This window comes from Engystomops pustulosus, chromosome 1 (assembly GCF_040894005.1).
Source record: "Engystomops pustulosus chromosome 1, aEngPut4.maternal, whole genome shotgun sequence".
NCBI classification, from domain to species: Eukaryota; Metazoa; Chordata; class Amphibia; order Anura; family Leptodactylidae; genus Engystomops; species Engystomops pustulosus.
In genome coordinates, this window is record NC_092411.1 from 77,651,785 (window position 1) to 77,669,972 (window position 18,188).

The 18,188-nt window shown below is 40.8% G+C and overlaps 1 protein-coding gene across 12 annotated transcripts in view; it reads left to right on the forward strand.

The window, feature by feature from the left end:
- Nucleotides 1-18,188, forward strand: part of FBRSL1 (fibrosin like 1) — a 305,906-nt gene that overhangs the window by 84,447 nt on the left and 203,271 nt on the right. For all 12 annotated transcript variants that reach the window (XM_072144436.1, XM_072144440.1, XM_072144439.1 and 9 more), the window contains exon 3: nt 15,891-16,091. In XM_072144436.1, coding sequence (XP_072000537.1) covers nt 15,891-16,091 — 201 coding nt within the window. The remainder of the gene's footprint in view (nt 1-15,890; nt 16,092-18,188) is intronic.

An 18,188-nucleotide genomic window follows, 5' to 3' on the forward strand; every position in this document is an offset into this window, starting at 1 on the left:
TCAGCAAGAAGAATTATCTAACTCCGAAATCCACCTGGTTCCCCCCCCCCCCCGGACCACTGGCTCTTACCCATGGGGGGACTGTTCTTTCTGCAAGCATATGATCAGAAAGAGGAGTTTTACAGACTCGGACGGCAGACAAACATATGACATAAAACATTATATCAACTACGAATCGACAGGAGTGATCTATGTTGCGCAGTGCAGTTGTCCCAAAATGTATATTGGCAAAACGGAACAAGAATTGAGGAGGAGGATGTCCTCACACCTCAGTACCGTAAGGACCAAACTGATGCACAAAGGGGAACCTGGAACAAATAAAATTTGGGGGCATTGACTGTTTGAAGACTGGTATCAGAAGGGGCGACCTAGATCGCAGACTTTTACAACTGGAAGCGGAAATGGATTTATCGTCTGGGGACATTATCCCCCAGAGGTCTTAATGAAGGATTTACGTATGCAGCGTTTCTATAATTTAAGACAAATATCCCATTGACTTGGTCTAGTGCTTTGGCTTGGCAAGAACCTATACCACTGATGGGATATATACTTTTTCCAATAGGCATACCGGACCATTTATATAGACTATGCTAACCTACCTTACATATTTCATATTGATCACTGGGAATCACTGTATCCATACCCTGAGTAAGACAGTCTAGTCAGTATCAAAATACTCAAATTGTGGTCCTAAACAGACATTCAGGTGACTTCTACACCCACTTTATCCGCTGGTGGATACATAGGTGACCTGGCCAATAATAAAGGCAAAGTCCACTATCATATTGAAAATACAAGCAGATTTTCAATTCCCATCAAGGACGGAAATTCTTTGTTATATTGCCATTACGAATTCCAGGTCTCACCTCACCTTTGGCCTCACCTCAGCCCCCAGGATCTTCACCAAGGTCATGGCCGAGGTCACAGCTGCCCATCTTCAAGGCATCAGAGTTGTGCCCTACCTAAATGATCTCTTCATCACAGTCCCATCGGAATCTCTGCTGCTAGCCCATATTCATCTGGTGCCTGGGACATTATCCAAATTTGGTTGGCTTCTGAACTGGAAAAAGTCCAATACTGCACCAAGCGAACAGAACATTTTCTTGGGGATTCTTATGGACTCTATCCAGATGGCTTCTTTCCTCCAACAGGAAAAGATCTACTCTATCTCAGTTAAGTGGATTCATTTCTACAAAGGTCAAGAGTGTTGGTTCGAGACATTAATGAAGCTGCTGGGTGTCAACTATCCCAGTGGTTCAAATGACTCGGGCACAGACCAGACCCCTGCAAGAATGAACACTATCAACTTGGGACAGATCCGATCAGGGTCAGAATCTGAAAGTATCTCTTCCACATCTGGTGAAACTGTCTCTTTATCGGTGGATATTTCACACCATTCTCCAAAAAGGGGTGTTGTAGACTCCAGGTCCCCTTTAGGTAATAACAGAGAACACCAGCACGTCGGGCTGGGGAGCCCACCTAGGCAGTGTAGTGGTTTAGGGTCTCTCTCATTTGGAGATATTGCCAGCTTCTTCCAACAAGAAAGAATTGTCTTCAATTCTCAAGGCTCTTCCGAGGTTTGTTTCCTCAATAAAAGAGAAGCCTGTGAGGATACTGTCTAACAGCATAGTTGCCGTAATGTACCTCAACAAGCAGGGAGGTACTAGATGCCAGGATTTAAGCCTCATTGCTGCAGAGATTTTTCAGGGGGCAGAAAAGAATCTGACCTTCCTCTCTGCCCTGCACCAAAGATCTACCAAAAAGTTTTGAGGACTCTCCTTAAGTTTTCCGAGGGCGTTTGGACTTCTCATCCTCCCCAAGTGTTAATGTCATCCTTGACTTTCTCCAGGCAGGGTTAGGTTAAGGGTCTTAGATCTCTACCTTAAAGGTTCAAATATCTTCCCTAAACGCATTTCTAGACCTGAAGTTGTTCCAGTCCCCATTAATTAGGAGGTTTCTTAAAGGGGCTTCTAAGTCTAAAGACAACCTTCTTACTAGCTAACACCACGTATATGATGGTGGGATAAATTTCCTTCCGAAAGTAGTGTCAAAGTTTTATTGCCAACTGGAGGTTTGTCATTCTGTTGCTTTCCTTCTAATAAGGAGGAGGAGGACTTGCATTGCCTAGATGTGCGTAGATGTGCTCAGATCGTCATTTTTTTTTGTCAGTGTCCAGTGTGGTGGCATCATCAAAAATTTCAACTCTGAAGTGAGATCTAATCTAGCTGTATAAAGTCCGGATGGATCCGGAGAGCTCAGAAATGAAGTCAAGCTCTCCCTGACTCAGAGTACACCTTTCACTGTGATTGATGGACCTGTGTCCAGGGATATAAGTCCAGGACTCTTCCCAGTAGTCTAGTGCATGATGTCAGTCTCGGTGGAGGGTATATTCTGAGGTGAGTAATGCTTGACCTTCGTGCTAATCTCTCTACCTTTTATATAACCAATTTACATCTCATGAGAAAAATAGCAGCAACGAGCATAAAAAAACTTTTAGAATTAAGGTTAACTCCTTATTGGAAGAGTGTTGTGGAGCTGGATTTACCCACTCGGCAACACATAGACTATGTAGAGCACAAGTTTGTTCCACTCCTCTTGATGCCAAGAACGGCGCCCTCTGGATTAATAAATAACCTTTAAACTTCTTCTCATGGTTGTTGACTGTGGCAGCCGCCCATTGTGTGAAGAGGATTAAGAAAGTGTGTCATAGCACTTATAGCCAACTTTGATTTCTGCAAATTGCTGGACTGTAAGCCGTGTACGTTGGCTGTGTGAAGAATTTTGGACATGTTTCTGTTGGGAAACCTCTCACATTTGGACATTTTTCTTTCCTGTACATGAAGTGTGGAAGGGATTCTTTCATTCTAAAAGTTTAGAGTTGATTGACTGTCTTTTAAAATGAGTTGGGGTATGTTTTCAGATTAAAAAATAAAAGCAAAATTGATGGAGCGCTGCAGCAATCGGAGAAGGTAGGCCATTCAAACATGTTGTTCTTGGAGACAGGTCCTCTACTAAGAATATTCAGAAAGTAAATAAATCATGACGGCTGTCATTATCTTTACAGCTTAACCACACAGAAACTTTCATATCACTTTGACATTGTGGTTACTCATATACTTCAATTATTACTGGTATTCTCAATGATTCTGGAGCATTGTGTTACTGCTCAGTAAATAAATTAACATCCAAGTGTCACTAGTCCAGTTGGTGGTATCAGTATCACACGCTGTCCTGAATCTTTTCATGATCTAAAACTATTATGACATGTGCCTATAAATCTCCATTCTGCTGCAGAGTATTTTATATTGCATCCAGTCAGCAAACGTGCCAATTGTTATCTCTTACCCTTTAAAGTTACACTTTTGACCCGTGTAAAAACTTTTATATTGGACATAAGTCTTGTTCTCCCTTATAGGGTAAAAGAAGGATGTTCTTAGAATGGCTAATAATGACCATAATATTCAGCAAAGAAAGGGTAAATGTGAGACAGATGCAGGCCGTAACCTTTTGCTGCCTTGTCACTTACAATACAAGTTGTAACATGCGGGTCTGTAGACGAGAACACAAGCAGCTCTGTCTTTCTGGGCAGCGAACACTGCTCTCCATGGCACAACATTATGTAACCTGTACTGCTCTGACTGTCCCTCAGGGCAGAACATGTTCACTTAACAAAGAGAAGTGTCTTGCACAAGGACTGTTTTCTGCTCTGCTGGCCCTGCGTATTGTATGCCATAGTGTCAATTCTGTGACCGCGCTGTAACAAGCACATAATATCTATTTTACCTGCTGTCACTAAGGGAGTCTGCCGGGTCATTCTGGACCATCCTCTGACAGCTTTCCGCTGTCCAAAACCTAAGTGATTCAAGCTGCCACTACCCGTTACCACTTGCATATTGTAGCAAACACTTACAGGGAGCATGGATTGTGGGTGTTAACTCGTCCATCGCTGGTGGCGCATGGGTGCCACCATCTAGGCTCGGATTGTCGCTGCCTGTGATGTCATAGAGGAGGCGCTATCAGTTGCTATGAGAGCCTTGGTTCACACAAAGACCTGAGGCTGTCTTGTATTAGGTGATTGTTTTGTGGGATTTGCACATTGCAAATATGATGTGCAAAATATACTGCCATACTGTAATATGGCACTATATGGTAGGATCAATCAGACAACCTAGAGTTAAAGTACCCTTGGGGGAAAAATGGCAAAAAAAATAGAAATTAAAGTGGAGCTGTCACCAAGAGACCCATTTTAGCACTCCCCTATTCCCCACAGAGCCTAGTACATATACTGCTAAAGTGTTTCTGTATAAAAAAATAGGATTTTCAGAAAAAAAGATATGTTATATAGTACCTTTCAATACCATGTACTGTGTGACTAGGCACCTTGGCGTGGCTGTAAATGAGCAGTCCCCCCCCCCCCACCCTTGGGAAATCGCTCCTCCATGTGTACTTTTCAAATAAAGGAATAACTCCCATCACTCGGGATTGGGGAGCAGGGGGCGTTGCTAAGCCAAGTGATGGACGTTTTTATATAGTTGAAAAGGACACATGGAGGATCAGTTTCCCAAAGGGGGGGGGGACTGCTCCTTTACAGCCACTCCCAGGTGCCTAGTGCCTAGTCACACAGCACATTGTATTGAAAGGTACTATATAACATATCTTTTTCTGTAAAAACCTATATGCATATATATATATATATTTTTTTTTTACAAAAACTCTTTGGCAGTGTATAATAATAATTCTTTATTTATATAACGCCTACAGATTTGTCATGCTTTGTGCAGCGCTACGTAATTGGTCCCTGTCCCCTTGGGGCTCACAATCTAATCAACCTACCAGTACGTTTTGGAGTGTGGGAGGGAACGGGAGGACCCGGAGCAAACCCACGCAAACACGGAGAGAACATACAAACTCTTTGCAGATGTTTACCTGGGTGGGACTAGAACCCAGGACTCCAGTGCTGCAAGGCAGAAGTGCTACTCACTCAGCCACATGTACTATGCTCTGTGGGGGATGGGGGAGTGCTAAAATGGGCCATTGTTGGAGTGAATCTTTGTCTTCCATGTCCATTATTGTCAGTGGCATATCCTTGATTTGTTTAAGAAGATATCTTTACATCAAACAATGATTTTTATAAAAAATGCAATCTGTGGGGAATGTATGTTTGCTCATGTTTACTGGAGACAAAGATTGGAAACGATCATTCCTATGAGAGGGTTGCCGTATCAGGTATGCTTCCACATTCCTCGCACATGTGCTGCCAATGGACCTATATGAGGGAATATATTCTATTAAGAAGTTGTGCTATAACTATGATGGTGCAGTCTATCATTGGAGGTATTGGGGCCTAGTAACTGGCCTCTACAACTTGAAATTTGTGGTTTGATAATAATAAGCCAGGCCTAGCATTGTTCACAGCTCCAATTACTTTAATTCATTCCCAGTGTGTGTAGAGCCCGCTTCACTTACTGGAGTAGTGCCACAACAGTCCTTGTTCCTTTCAGGCCTCACTATTGAGGATGGGTTAAGAGCAGCTGCTCCTGCCAAGAGGCGAGTGCTGTGGTCAGTAAATCACCCAGGGGAGGCTGCTGTGGCTGAAGGCTCCCAGATCAGCCTTTTGTTGCTGTCACACAGCGGGATTTGGAAATTGGCCAAACCTGCAGACTCTCTTTCTATGCAGTGCTTGGCACATCTGCGCTGGAGGGGCACAGCAGGTCTGCTGAAGTGAAATTGGTGAGAAACTTGGAATAAATGGGCAATGCATAGGTAGACATGTACTTCTTAATAGTTACTTTCCCCAAATATATTGACTGTACTTGTATTTATGATGCTATAAGGCATCGCACGTACCCCATAAACATAGGTGGTGTAAACGGCACTGTATTTGTAGCCAGTCCTGTGTTACTATAGACTTTGAGTTTTCTTGAAAGCCAGAAAAAATTGTAAGATGTAAAACTGAAAAATCTTAGTACAGCTTTATGGACCTGAGGAAATTTTGGATCTAAACTTAATGTGACTTTCAACAAAACCTCATAAATCAATAGTGCAGCTGAAAAAAGCAAACTTTATAATATACTTAAAGGGGTATTCCCATGTAGACAAGATTCTTAAATGTACTCAGGATAACAAAATAACACATTCCCTAATTCAGTGTTATTAGCAAAAATACAGCATTTCCACTTGTCTCTAGAAGTCCTGCTGTAAACAATTTCTGTTGCCCTGGTATACGACCGAAAAATATTTTTATTTTTTTTAATTTTTTTTTTTTTTATGGTCAGGCATGGTAGATACTCCTACCATGATGAGTAATTTCTGCTGTCTTCTTCTCTGCTCTCTTGCAAGCTCACACACAGACACTTCCTGCTGGCAAGCAGCATCTTGCACAAACTTACTCTACAAGCTACAGATAAGATTATGGTCTTTATTTAGGGGAAGGCACTCTCTGTGTTATACCTCAGATGTAGCAGAGCGGATGTGTGTCATTATCTGTTATATGCATCTCATGGATCTCATCATCTTTGATCTGTCTCATCTCTCATTTTCCTACGTGTCAGATACTAGTAAAATGTTCAGAAGCTAAATAAAAGTTGAGATAAAAGTTTAGATTAAACCCTGTACCCTGATGATCTAAATACTTTGCACACAGCATCTCATAGCATAGAGGAATCATGAAGTGTCTGCTTCATGATTTGCCCACCCAATGACCATCACTGAGTTATAGGAGCTAAAACAGCAATAAAATTTAGTAAAATTGTAAAGTAAGTGTTTAAAATGATCTCTATTGTGTACACATCACTAGGGGATTGACATTTTGAGAAGTTTCTTTAATTAAACAAATATTTGCCTGTTTTATTTTTTTTTTTGCCCTGTCATCAGAAACAGACTTGGTAAACAACTGCCAGTATGTTGTCGAGCAGCTTCCCACCCTCCAGATCATGTTTCTTTAATGACCCAGCAAGAAGACATCATGCACCAGACTTAAAGGGAGCTGCTTACTTATGTCCCTGAACAAAAGGGCATCCATCATGGTGGAAGTGGCATTCTGAGGAGGGAAGAGCATGATTTCAGCTCTCTGCCTCCGTGACTTTATGCATCTAATTTTCATCTCTTTTTTTTTTTTTTTTTCTTTTTTTGGATGATGCCACCACACTGAACCATGAAATAAATATGATCTGGAAGGTTTTAGTAGGTCTTACAACATAGTGGTTTATTAAGGCAATTCTGCGGACAGATCCACTTTTGGCAGTTTGTTTAAATAATGTTGATGTCCTCTTCTTCCACTAACGGCTATAGATAGTGTCTAAGAAAACGTACTATTTAAATCAAGCATGATAAACCAGGGTTACATCCAGACACCATGCCTGTGGTAATCTTCATATATTTGTTATACATGCTCTCCTTCCTTCTTTTTTATGATAATGAGCCTGTGGCACTTCCTAGAGCCTCTCCATGCCACAGATTCACAGGCTGTTACAGTGGCCTGGAGTCTATCCCCTCCATGTGTCCTGAAACTTCCTCTGCTGCAGTGAGATGATACCAGGCAGAAGTAGGGGGAAGTGCTGAGGGAACAGAGAGGAAGACAGTGTATCATCCTGTGAATCAGCAGCGTGGAGGAACTCTGGGAACTGCTCCAGTAGCCTTTCAGGCTCATTAGCACAATTTTAAAAGCACTTTTTAGAAGGAAGGAGACCATGGATGAGAAATATAAGGATTTTACCAGTGTCACAGATCTGAGTGAGTTTCCCAGGTTAATTCATTCTTCATTTTGATGTAAATATAAGGATGACCGTATAAGGGTCTTATAAGTACCCTGTTAAGGTTTGCTGTAAGTGACCCCTTTAAGGTACCAAAATATTTTTTCTATAGAATAGGATTTCCACATATTCTAGAGTAACATTGGTATACATTACACAAGCAGCACACCAGTAGCGGTAACATACCGTCTGTAGACCATCCTCTTTATTGTGGTATGCCTTCTTGTATTGTGCTCGGCCGTTTGGTATGTCTGGTAGCATAGCATTGTTTATATCTATATTTATGTCTAATGCTATCAAGTTGTTATGAGATCAGAGGAGAAGCCAATGATACATCCCAGATGCTAATTTATGGCTTTGGCACATATTTTAAACGTATTCTTCTTAATTTTTGTGGAATTCATATATATTGCAAATAAATGAAGGTAAAACTGTTGTCAAGAAATCCTTGGCGGGAATCTGCATTCACCTTTCCAAGAAGTAGCTCTAGCTAATCACATTACAGCTCGCAGCATTCGTGTTATCGCCCATTATATGTGCTCCTGGCAAGTCTTAGATTTGCTAAACGAGGTTACTGTATCTTAGGATTTCACTGGTCTTCGTCATGTCTATGGATTTTTTTTTTCTGTTTTGCACTAGCTCACACGGAGTTTCATCACTGTGTCCTGTTAAATGGTCTCAAATACATTGATAAAATACAGTTTCTTCTGAGAAAATGTTTTCAGGTTATCGGGCACCCTTTTACCGGATGTAAGCGTTTATGGGTGCTTTTGTGTCAGATTTGTTTAGAGAGTAGCTGTAGTACCCGGCGTAACCTAGGAAAGTAAATAACTGCTCTTAGCTATAATAAAATAGAATGGATGATTGCACATAAAATTTTTGTATTTGGTTTGTGATTTTTATATGAAAAATGAAACTGTAAAGTAATAGAAGCATTTAATATCTTATATTCAGCGCGGAAGGTGGACCCTGCAGTATTGTGATGTGTATGGATGTGACTGAAGTATTGGAGATAATCTAATGCCTCCACAACAATGGTGACTAAGCATTGCAATGACGATCATATTCACTCACACAGAAGAGGTCTCTGAATGTCCCATTCATATGTCCCATTCATATGTCCCATTCATAATCATGACCTGTAGAAAAATAGAAGCTGAGCTTTAGACCAGTGCAGGGTAGAAATAGACCGTTCTCTGCTGCGCCAGATTAATCCCTGATAATCTGATTCTGGATAATTATCTTGTGCAGTATAAGGGCTCATTCAGATGGCCGTATACTCGCCTGTACCGGATCCCGGGCAAGCACAGGGCTGGGAGGGATGAGAACCCCTCCGCCCTCCATAGGAAGACGAGCAGCCGCCAGCAAATCTACCAGAATATAGACATGTCCTATATTTTGCGGCGGTCCCGCCAGCCTTGGTGACACACCATGTGCTCACTGCATGTCTATGGGGGGCTGTAATCTGGTTGCAAATTATGCAACTCGAACACTGCCTCTAAGGGCTGTCTGAATAAGCCCTTAGACTGCCGTACTTTGCACCTCCTATTAGTTGGTCTACTTTGCTGCTCCACTATATTGAATTTTTGGCGCACTGGCTGATGTAGATAGCCCTCCTTTTTTGTGTACCTGCTAATGGTGTAAACCCCTCAGAAGAATGAGGGACACAACATTTCAGGTGCAAATTACTCCAGTATTCTGACAGACTGATACACTTCCCCCAAATGGCAGCACTCCAAAGTTGTGAAGCAAAGTACTGGTTTATTCCAACACGTGCCAAACCGCTACTTTTCGGCTCCTATTATAAATATAATATGGGATCCCGTCTTGTTGCGCCATATATAGTTTACACCTTACATTTTCCTTTTCTATTTATGAATTTTTTTATTGTAATTATGGTATTCGCTGATAAAGATTCTATTTTAATTAAACTCTTGGTCTATATTAATATATTTCCATAGGTTTTTGTGGTTTGGTTTATATATTAAATTTGTTTTATAGAATTAGTACCAGGAATCATTTATGCTTAACCCTTTGACAACTGCTATTCAATTTATGTTCAATCATGATGTTGGTGTAAAGAGATATATAAACTGCAACATGCAATGTACTAACTTCTAGACGATAAGACGCTGTCAGGAGACAGGAGGAAGGTCATATGCAAATGTTCTCCATTACCCAGGTACTGGACTATGTTGCAGTGTGCTGGAGTTACCATCCACAGGTTTTGCCAGTGCTTAGTCAGTTTCCACAAACAAACATCTTTTTACATTTTGATAAACTGTCTGTCAAAGCTTTCATTTGCATTGAAAATGGAGTTGGCTCTCTTCATCTCTGATGGGATAGGATCACATTATATTACTATGCACCTGTATACTACGTACTCAGCATTACCCATCTCTGCAAACGTGACTCTTTAGCTTGTGTCCATGTGACTTTGGAGGGATTTTACTTTTTGTTCTTATCACTTATAAAAGGGAATGCTACAAAGTATATTTTATTCTCTGAAAAAAGTTTCCATTTTCAGGTGAAATTGTTGGTGACCACATCCTGGTGAATGTCCCATGTAGATTCCACGCTGAAATCTATATGGAGGTATGGAGTTGAATTTCCAAAAAATGTATGTATTGGCTAGATTTAGAGAGCACAGATTTTCAAGTCCCCTCCATTCATTTTTAATTCAGATTTGAACCCTTTTAATTGTCTTCAATGCGAAATCTAACACTGTTGGTAAAAAAGTTTGTAAACTGTGGATACAGCCCTAGGCTGGAGTCGCATATGCACAAAATCATTATGATGTGTGAAATGGATATTCGGTTCCATAAATGTCTAATATGGAAATATATAAAAATTCATCAGCAGATTATATACCATATCATGAACTACAGTATTTTATTTTTTTTTTATTGTAATTATTCACAAAAGGGGCATAGGGAGGAAGGAATTTATAACCGCTTATAGACTTGGTTATCGGCGTCTATGCTGGTTTGGTGGGGAAGGGCAGTACCCGGCCATGGTGTGGGGCAGAGCCCCCCCAACGTTTGCAAGCTAACTATACCCTGCTCCAGGTTCTGTGCCAATTTTGGCACATTTTTCCCAACAAATACATGGTGCTGACTTCATTTGGCTACCAATGGCCAAATCCACATATATAAAAAAAAGTCAAAACAATTCAACGTATGCATGAAACTAGGTCATAAAATAATTCCTGTATGTACAAGACAGGTATTGTGTGGGATGGGAACAATCTGTATCTGTGGCAGTATATAGCCTAAGGACAAGTAACTAAGAAGTACTGAAGCAGTAACAAAAGCTCAAGAGAGCAAACATGCCCTAGGCCATGTATAAGCATACATACTTAGATAATGGTCACATTACCCAAACTAATTACTATTGAAGGTCAGTAATATACCACCCCGACACATCACAAGCCTCTCTCACAAATGTGTCATCTTGGCTTAATTGATGTCACATTGTTCCTTATCACAAGTCTGAGTGGCATCTATTTCCAATGTTGTCCTATTTATACAAAGTCTTCTTTTTTTCTGTATAATGAGTAATCTACCATAGTGTAGAAGGACATCATTGTGAACCTTATTACAGGTTCCCTTTAAGAGACTTCTGCTGTTAGTAAAGACTGTTTACTGCACTGTATTGGATTATTTTTTGCCTTCTATAGGTGTTCTGTCTCTGCTGGTTATGTATGTGTACATATTATTGTTGGTATCGATGTATCCTCCTTTTATGTCTGATCTGTACATGGCTGTATTCTATATCCTTCCACTTGCTTTGTGAAAGATAGAGGCTGCAGCCCTTGTAGACATGCCAGAGGTTGCTTCGAATCTGTCCCTTTTCATTATGGCGTTGGCCTTGACATAAAGCGTTCTTTATCCCTCGTGCATAGGCTTCCTGTTTTCATCTTTTCCTCTGAGCTTTGATGTAATCCAGTTTTCTGCACATGGTAAAATGATCCCAGCTTCACAAAGTAAATATTGTTTTTTGTCAGTCCGCTCAGACCTTTGTGCATGTCAGTGCAGTAGCACCCGGTCTCACCAGCTGGGTGACACGGAGGGGTGACGCTAATGGTTTGTTCATACATCGCTTCCAACTCATGATCGCGTGTTTGAGGTTTTTTTTCCCCATTGTGTACTAATCAATACAGTGCTGAAAAAATGTTTTTTATATTCACATGGTCACATTGCATTTGGATACAATTTTACTATATTTTGTGTTTTTCGGGTGATTTTTCACTTGATTGTGCTGTTTGCCAGGTCATAAAAGCATGACAAATGAGCGTCGCACCTCAGATTATTTGACCCTTAAATAAAATCCTGGGAAAGTGTCATCCAGAAAATACTTTTTTAATTACATTTTTTTATGTCAAACATAACACAGATTTTCAAGAATTTTGACTATATTCTTCAGCTCACAGTGGGCTTTATTAATAAGCGTGTCACTTACATATTCTGTACAGCAGGGACTTCTGCACAGCGTTCGCCTCCTAAACATCACAGATAGTATCTATTCTAATCCTATCTCTGTAGAACACACAGCATTACATCTCTGCCTTCACCAACAACAATGTCACAGTTTTTCTGCACAAAGCATGGCTAGAAAAGCTCCATACACCTCAAGGAGACCACTCCAGACTATAGATGCCTATGGCTCTCAGGCTGCTGTAAAGCACATCACTAAATGCTGCAACTAGATCTCAGGGAAGATGTCATCCACAAAAATCATTGAAAAAAATGAACTAAAAAGGCAACAGTAAAACAACAAATAAAAAAATATATAATATTATCTGGTTTTGCGCAGTAAAATATGAAATTGGTGACCCATTTTTCGAGGTTGTATCTACTTAAAGTGTAGCATTGTCTGATGCCGTACCATGACCAGGAGCGAAATGATGTTGTAGCGTTTAAAGAGTTGCTTGGACTTGTCGCAAACTGAACCGTCTGCCAGCAAACTGATGTGTTCTGGATGTTTACACTTTTATACAAGGTTTCCGATGGTTCAGGTTTCCTTTATTATTCCACTTTACTTGGACAGTTTTTTGTTATCTCTGTTTTGCATGAATGACCTGCAGGACCTTTGGAAATGTGTTACCTTCTCACAGTTTGTTCCCTTTTCAGCTTTTCCTATAGTGTTTGTGTGTATGTTTTTTATGTATTTCTGTGTATTTTTAATATATATCCTATATCTCTAATCAGATTATAAAGATGGGTCCAGTTAAAATAACAATTCTATGGAGCATAAAAGAGGCACCATAATAGCTACATATAGCTCATCTGGGGCTTTATGAAAGGGAGCATACTGCACTTTACAAAGGAAGGTAGTAACAAAGAAGAGAGAAAATGGATCGCTTCTTTACGGTGCTCATATATAAATTAATGAATTATGGTGATCTTGCACTTTAGATAACTGTACTCCAAATGCTTGTTTAGCTGGCAGCTATTCCTCTGTTCATTCCTGTACTCATTCACATATGGTCTGACTATACATGTTGTGTTTTTAATGGAGAAAGGAAAACTGGATGCCAGGCAGTAGCTTAGGAATAGTAATGGTAGATTCCTATACATGCTCAATGGGGGAGACGTCCATCTGTCCACACCAGAATACTAGAGTAATTTGCACCTGAAATTTCATGTACCACATTTCTTGACAAATTTAGACCATTTTCACACATGTCCGAAAAATGGTGTGTCCGTGGTAAAAAGGTCTCTCAGGAAATAGACTTTGCACCAGTGAATTTAATATTGGTTGCAGCAAGCTAGATCAACTAATAGGAGGTGCACAGTACAAGGCGTCAGTTTTATACTGCACCAGACTAATCATCCGGCATCAGGGATTAATCTGGAGTAGCAGATAACGGTAAACCCTGTACCCACAGATTAATACTTCTCCCCAATGACTAGTGCCTAAGAAATTGAATAACCGCTAAATACAATGTGACCATTCACCAATTATGCAAGCCCCAGGCCAATATTCACCCCTCCATCCCAGCCGGTGACGTCAGCCGACTGCAAATCTTGCGCATGGGAGAGACAGCCGGCTGAATGAGAAGAGCAGGTGGGACGGAGGGGTCCTTATGTGTGGATTTTGCACATTAGCATTCGGTTATTTAGGGTGGTATATGATTCCTTATGGAGGTCTGGTAGATTAGGCATAATGCAGGAAAATAACTCCTGAAAAGTCTTAATATTTTGAGGGGGTGGAGCCACTCTCCTGAATAGTCACAATGGGTATCCCACAGACTCAGTTTGTCATCACAAGCTCCCTTCAGGGGATCCAGTGCATCCAAATTGGAACAATGCATACAACTCAATTCATCAACTAGACCAAGCTGCAGCAGCGAATTGTGAATTCCCACTCATTGACATGCATCACACATACTTGTCGTCATCAGTGAAATACATGTACATGTACAGACTCTCTGTTTGCGGTCACACATTGGGGCACATTTACTAAGTGCGCCAGTTTTCTGTCGGACTTTGCAAATTCTTTCAGGTGCAAACTGCTTGCACAATTATTTAAGAAGTGACCGCGCCACATATGTGTCACATGCGACCCTTTTGTTTTGCGGCTGTACTATTCTTCACTCAACACATATTTCGTCATTGAAATGGGTTTTCTGGTGCTCCGCTGGAACGTGTGCCACATTTAACATGCAAAGTCCGACAGAATTGTGTTGCATGTAAAAGGTGCACCAAAAAAAAAAAATGGTGCACTCTGTCGGAGCAGTGCAGAGGATTGTAGGTTCATCGTGTTAACATTGAATTAACGTAGCATTTCTGTAAATGTGATATTAACACAATGATAACCTATTGTAGACGTCATTTAATTCCGTTTCCAATGTTCCTGTGTGTTAACCATTGTGACGGGTGAACGCAGCATTAGTGCCCATATACCTGTAGTCCTGTATCACCAACCAGGCATCACAGCCACTGCACTGTCTTTTACCTTGTACCCATTCCTGTTTTTTGCAGACTCTTATATTCGTATCGTCTTAAAAATCCAATTAGTCTCAAAATGGCTTTTCATTTGCCGATTAATGAAGCTTATTAAAAAAAATCTTAGGTAAAAGATGAGTTCAGAAGCCGTGTTGTTGTAATGAAATTACCTGATGGATGTGTCGGGAGGGATGCCTGGTGTTGCTTTATAATAAGAGCCAGTCACTGGAGAATCGCTGCCAGCTCGTAGGACTCTATTTTTTTTCCTCTCTCCGCTTAATTGCTTCTCATTATTTTTCTTCAAAGTTCTGGACACTGTAATACAATATCTGAGGATATTTATAGACATCTGCCATTTTCTGACAGGTGTTAGATTTTTCAGTGTTTGGTATAGCGTCTGCAGTACAAGCCATGTGGTTAGTATCAGAAGGCATTTGGCTATCTATGGGTTGTATCACTTACCTGTGCTGAAAATTATATTTGCCTTGCTGTTGGTTGACATGTTTCGTGTTATATTGGAGGTAGTTTTGAGGATGTTTCTTACGCAGGTATAGATAGGGAATGACAGGGCCTGACCACTACCATGGTGCCTATTGTCTGTACCGGGCAGCTTTGAGCTTTGGGAGAGACTAGAAGCTATTATACTCTTATAAAGCTCAAATGATTTATAAATGTGGTTGCCAGGATTCAAGAGCATAGCAGCCAGTCTATGGGATATTCCTAACCAGCACATATACCCCTATATCTTATTCTTCCTTCAGGTCTCGTAAGTAGGCTAAGGTCATCCATCCATATATGAGGTTCCTCAATATTTAACATAACATAGACCAGTGGTTTCCATCATAATTGTTGGGTTTCTGTTGAGTTGTCCATTATTTTAGTTCTACCGGCAAGACTTTAATATAGTTGTTTGGAGCATCCACTGTAGATTTTATTCCCATTGACTTTTGCCTTACCCAAACATAGGGATAGGGAAAAGGTGAATTGTGTTAATAAAAGGGTCACTATCCCATATTACTTGGCATTCACATGCCCACTGCTTGCAGAATGATATATCTTGTGTACTTGATGGTTGGTATCCAGGTGAGGCACATTTGATATGCCGGTTGATTTTGGTAAGATACAATATTGGATCAATAAATGTGATTTGCATCCTCAACTTACACTTGATCTTATTTTATCTTTGCAGAAAGACCTGGCCTTGAAACCACCTGAACGAAAAGAGAAATGGGAAAGGCATCTTCCCAAGAAGCCCCGAGAGTCAGGGAAATACATTTGTGCTGAGCCGAGCGAGAATGGACACAACCATGATGCTGGCAGCTCAGAGAGAGAGATGGAGAGAGGAAAAGAGCGGGACAAGAAGAAATTTCCCCTGAAGGCATTCAATCAGGTACGGCTATAGATTCCTTCTCCTCACATATCTAGTGGAGAAACATAATCTATGAATACACTGCCAAAACTATTTGGCTTACGTAAAAACACATTTTCCAATGTAATGGTTTACGTTACTTTCTATGATGGAGGGTATAAATCAAACGTATCTACAAAAAGGCAAAAAGAATTCTGCACTATTATTGTACTTTTAATTATTGTTCTATTGTGGTTACTGTTAACCTACCTCTTGTATATTGGAGCCCATATCTAAACTAATAATGTAACTTCTACATGCCAGATATTTCCAGCGTTACACTAGTTAATAATCTCCTCCAAATCTCCTCCAATAGACGGCATTCTCGGCTCCGCACAGGCATGACCTGCGTCACATGATTCTTCTCAGCCAACCAGCTCTTACCATGGCCCAAATAATAATTCTTTATTTATAGAGCACACACAGATTATGCATTTGACAAAGCATGTCAAATTGGTCCCTGTCCCCATGGGGCTCCCAATCTAAACAACCTAACAGTATGTTTTGGAGTGTGGGAGGAAACCGGAAGACCCAGAGGAAACCCACACAAACACGGAGAGAACATACAAACTCATTGCAGGTGTTGACCTGGATGGGATTCGAACCCAGGACCCCAGTGCTGCAAGGCAGAAGTGCTACCCACTCGCCCTATATTTTAATATGTCTGTCTGTCGTAGTGACAGATTCTCGTCAGTTGTGTTATGTGCCTTTTAGAAGTTGCTGCTTTATTTGCGCTTGTTTCTGTGTAAACATGTCTATTCTGCTCATTTCATCCCATGGAAGTCTTGTCAGGGTAGAAGAATGCTGTTTACCATCATAGTGATTTTCATGTCTGGTTTTAGCTTTTTCCTCTTTTCAAAGCGTTCTATCATTGTCTGATCACAAACATATGGTGTCTACATTATTGATGAGAGAAAATGGCTTTTCCACAGAAATCTGTCTTGTTTAGCATTCTCCAGTACAAGATGGTAGTGTACGCCAGTCGTCCGAGTGCAAACACTTGTACATGGATTTTATACGGCTAATGAGAAGATCTTCCAAATTGAAACTAACACATTGTGGCCACTGCTGTCAGTATGCTGAATTATCTGTGTCAGTCCTGTAATGGGGGAGGCTCGTGTGGGACTGTAGGGTCTTGAGTAAAGGAGCACAGCACTCTGAGAAGAGGGCACAGATGGCCGTCCCTTCTACTGCAACAATAATCTGTGACTGCAGCGAATCCACAGCTGCTCACCCAATCCACAGGGGGATCCCCGGCCCAGACAGGAGCAGCCATGCTCCGGATACACACCATGCCACCTAGCTCTCCCTCCCTCTTGTGTTTATTTTATGCTTATAACTATTGTTTTGTTTTTTTTTGTATATTCTTTAGCTGACTTTTTTTTTTTTACACAAAGACTATGCCATATTTACAAATTACAATATTGCTTATACGCAGGCTGACATATAGAAATTTGTACATGGGAAATTTTTGGTTTTGTATTGAGTGCCCCTCTCATAGCATAGTGGGCTTTAAGTGCCTTCGAGTGGCAATTTAGGGCAGCCAGCATGTTATTGCTTTATATTGCTGTCTATGCAACAGGGCTGCAGAAGGAAAAGGTCACTTGGGTGCTAATGCTGAATGGGTATTGCACTTGTGTTTAGGATAGAGGATCAATAGATTAGCAGACATTCAGCAGCTTAAATAGACTGCAACTCCTTCACAGTCTACCAGCCACAGCCCTTTATACACTATAGTGGCTGTGCCTTGTGCTTGGTATTGCCGCTTAGCCCTATTTACCCCTTTTAAACTGTGTAAGATTGCACTAAGGTTGGTTTCTCCACCTCGCAGAGTAGATATTTGTTACTAAAGGCAACTGGTGATAAATAAGTGTTTAAAGGGCGGTACAGTCAAAATGGCACAGTGAAAGCCGTAAAATCCAAGCCCACAAGAAAATGGAGCAAATGCATTTTTTTACCAATTTCACTGTTTTCCTGGTTCCCAGTACACGGCATGGAATTAAATACCATCCCTATGAAGTGCAATTTGTTACGCAGAGAACAAGCTGTCACATAACTCTTTACATGGAAAAATAAAAA